Source organism: Acomys minous (assembly GCF_964271855.1).
Source record: "Acomys minous genome assembly, chromosome: 7".
Lineage (NCBI taxonomy): Eukaryota > Metazoa > Chordata > Mammalia > Rodentia > Muridae > Acomys > Acomys minous.
The window spans coordinates 39,242,031-39,244,043 of NC_140488.1; the positions used below are offsets into that span (position 1 = coordinate 39,242,031).

Consider the following 2,013-nt stretch of genomic DNA (forward strand, 5'->3'; position numbering starts at 1 on the left):
TCACTCTTTAGACCAGGCTGGCCTCAAGAGACTCACAGAGATCTGTCTGCCTCTCTCTCCCACGTGGTGGAATTAAAGATGTGCACCACCACAGCCTGGCAAAAGAGACCCCTAATGGTATTCATAGCAAGGACAGCAGGCACCCACAACTTGTTCATGACATGAATGGAAATGATTCTAGAACTTCATCTGAATTCTATTTAGAACTTTGTTTCGTATCCAGGATCTTTATGTCTATGTCTGTGAGACTAGTGGATGTCTCTTCTCAACTTACCTTCGTTTCCTTCTGTGAGAGTCGGAGTTGCAACAGAGGGTTTCCATTCTTGAGTTAGTTCAATTGGTAGTGGGAGCCAAGAGCGAGCCACAGAGAGCACTGAGGGCCCCACGGCCCTGGCGGCCTAGTCACCATCAGACCCTGGAGGAGCTTTGACTTTTACCTCAGGCCACAGTCACCATCACCTGAACCATGGGCAGAAAGACCAAGATCAAGACTCTGCCCTCCACCCCCACTGCCGCCCTCAGTGCAGCAGCCACCAAGCCCAGCTCCAAGGGGAGCGGCACAGACAGTGGAGGCCCAGAGGGCCCCACATCGGAGGCGCCGGCACGCCAGGACAAGAAGAAGGTCATCCAGACCAAGATTTTGGGAACAGTAAAATGGTTCAATCTAAGGGACGGATACGGTTTCATCACAAGGAATGACACCGGGGAAGACCTATTTGTGCACCATAGAGCCATAAAAAAGAGCCACCCCAGGAAGTCCTTTCGCGGTGTAGGAGATGGAGAGACTGTGGAGTTTGATATTGTTGAAGGAGAAAAGGGCGCAGAGGCAGCAAATGTTACAGGCCCTGGTGGAATTGCTGTTCAAGGCCGTAAATATGCGGCAGACCGGAACACAGGCTGTGGAGATCAGAGGGGTCCTCCACACCATCACCATCAAAACGACCATCACCATCAGAACAGCCAGAGTGAGGAAAAGAGTAAGGGAGCGGAAAGCTCTACTGAAGACCAGGCCCCACAGCGCTGGCCATTTCCTGAGCGAGAGTTCCCACTTTTCTCCATGCGGAGACGCTATATGCGTCAACAACAGTATTCCAGCCGGCCTGTACAAGGAAAAATGATGGAGGATGCTTACAACCAGGGTACAAGAAGAGAGCAAGGCAGACCGGTTAGACCAAGTATGTATCAGGCCTTCAGACCACGATTCCGCAGGGGCCCTCCTCGCCAAAGACAGCCTAGCGAGGACCACAAGGAAGAGGACAAGGAACATCAAGGAGCCTCTGAGACCCAAGGTCAGCAGCCACCTCTAGGTCGACGTGACCGCAATTGCACTTACAGATGTAGACATCCAGAGATCCGTAAACCACAAGATGGCAAAGAGACAAAGGCAGCCGATCCACCAGCTGAGAATCCGCAGGCTCCCCAGGCTGAGCAGGGCGGGGCTGACTAAATGCAGGCTAACCATCTCTACCATCATCCGGCTTGGTCATCCAACCAGGAAAAATGAAAATGATTTTCTAGCCATAAAAAAAGAACAACGATTAGAGCTGAAGACCTTAAACATGCCTGCTTTTGCAAGTTGACCTCTAGAACTATCTGCATCGGGTTATTATTTCTCATAACGATGTCCCGGTTTTGTAATGACAAGCACACTCTTTTTTAAAGGCCTGTTTTTTCTCAATACAACTTTAGTGGTGTTTAAATTGTTAAATATCTTGTCAAGTTCAGATTTTTAAGAACTTTAATTTGTAATACATTTTACAACTTTATTTTTAAAAAGTCAATGCACTGCTAGCATGTGTTAATAAAGGTCTTAAAATATATATAAAGTTGTCATTTTCTGTTATTTGAAACAAATTCTGAGAAGTCATGCTAGAACTCCATGCCACACTCTGCTTACTCCCAAATCAAAAGCAGAGGGGAGGGGGAAGGGAGGAAGTGAAGAGAGAGGGAAGGGGGAGAGAGGGAGGGGGAGGGAGAGACAGAGAACATCCTGAGGGTCTTACTGTGTTTTCC

The 2,013-nt window shown here is 48.5% G+C and overlaps 1 protein-coding gene across 1 annotated transcript; it reads left to right on the forward strand.

The window, feature by feature from the left end:
• Window positions 1-245: 245 nt before the first annotated feature.
• On the forward strand, window positions 246-1,683 carry LOC311601909 (Y-box-binding protein 1-like). Its single transcript, XM_084789678.1, has one exon. The coding sequence runs from the start codon at window positions 467-469 to the stop codon at window positions 1,445-1,447; it is 981 nt and encodes a 326-aa protein (XP_084645804.1). The 5' UTR covers window positions 246-466; the 3' UTR covers window positions 1,448-1,683.
• The last annotated feature ends 330 nt before the right edge of the window (window positions 1,684-2,013 follow it).

Excerpts from the sequence above, each read along its gene's own strand:
- LOC311601909 (XM_084789678.1), top strand. The coding sequence starts at position 467 with ATGGGCAGAAAGACCAAGATCAAGACTCTGCCCTCCACCCCCACTGCC.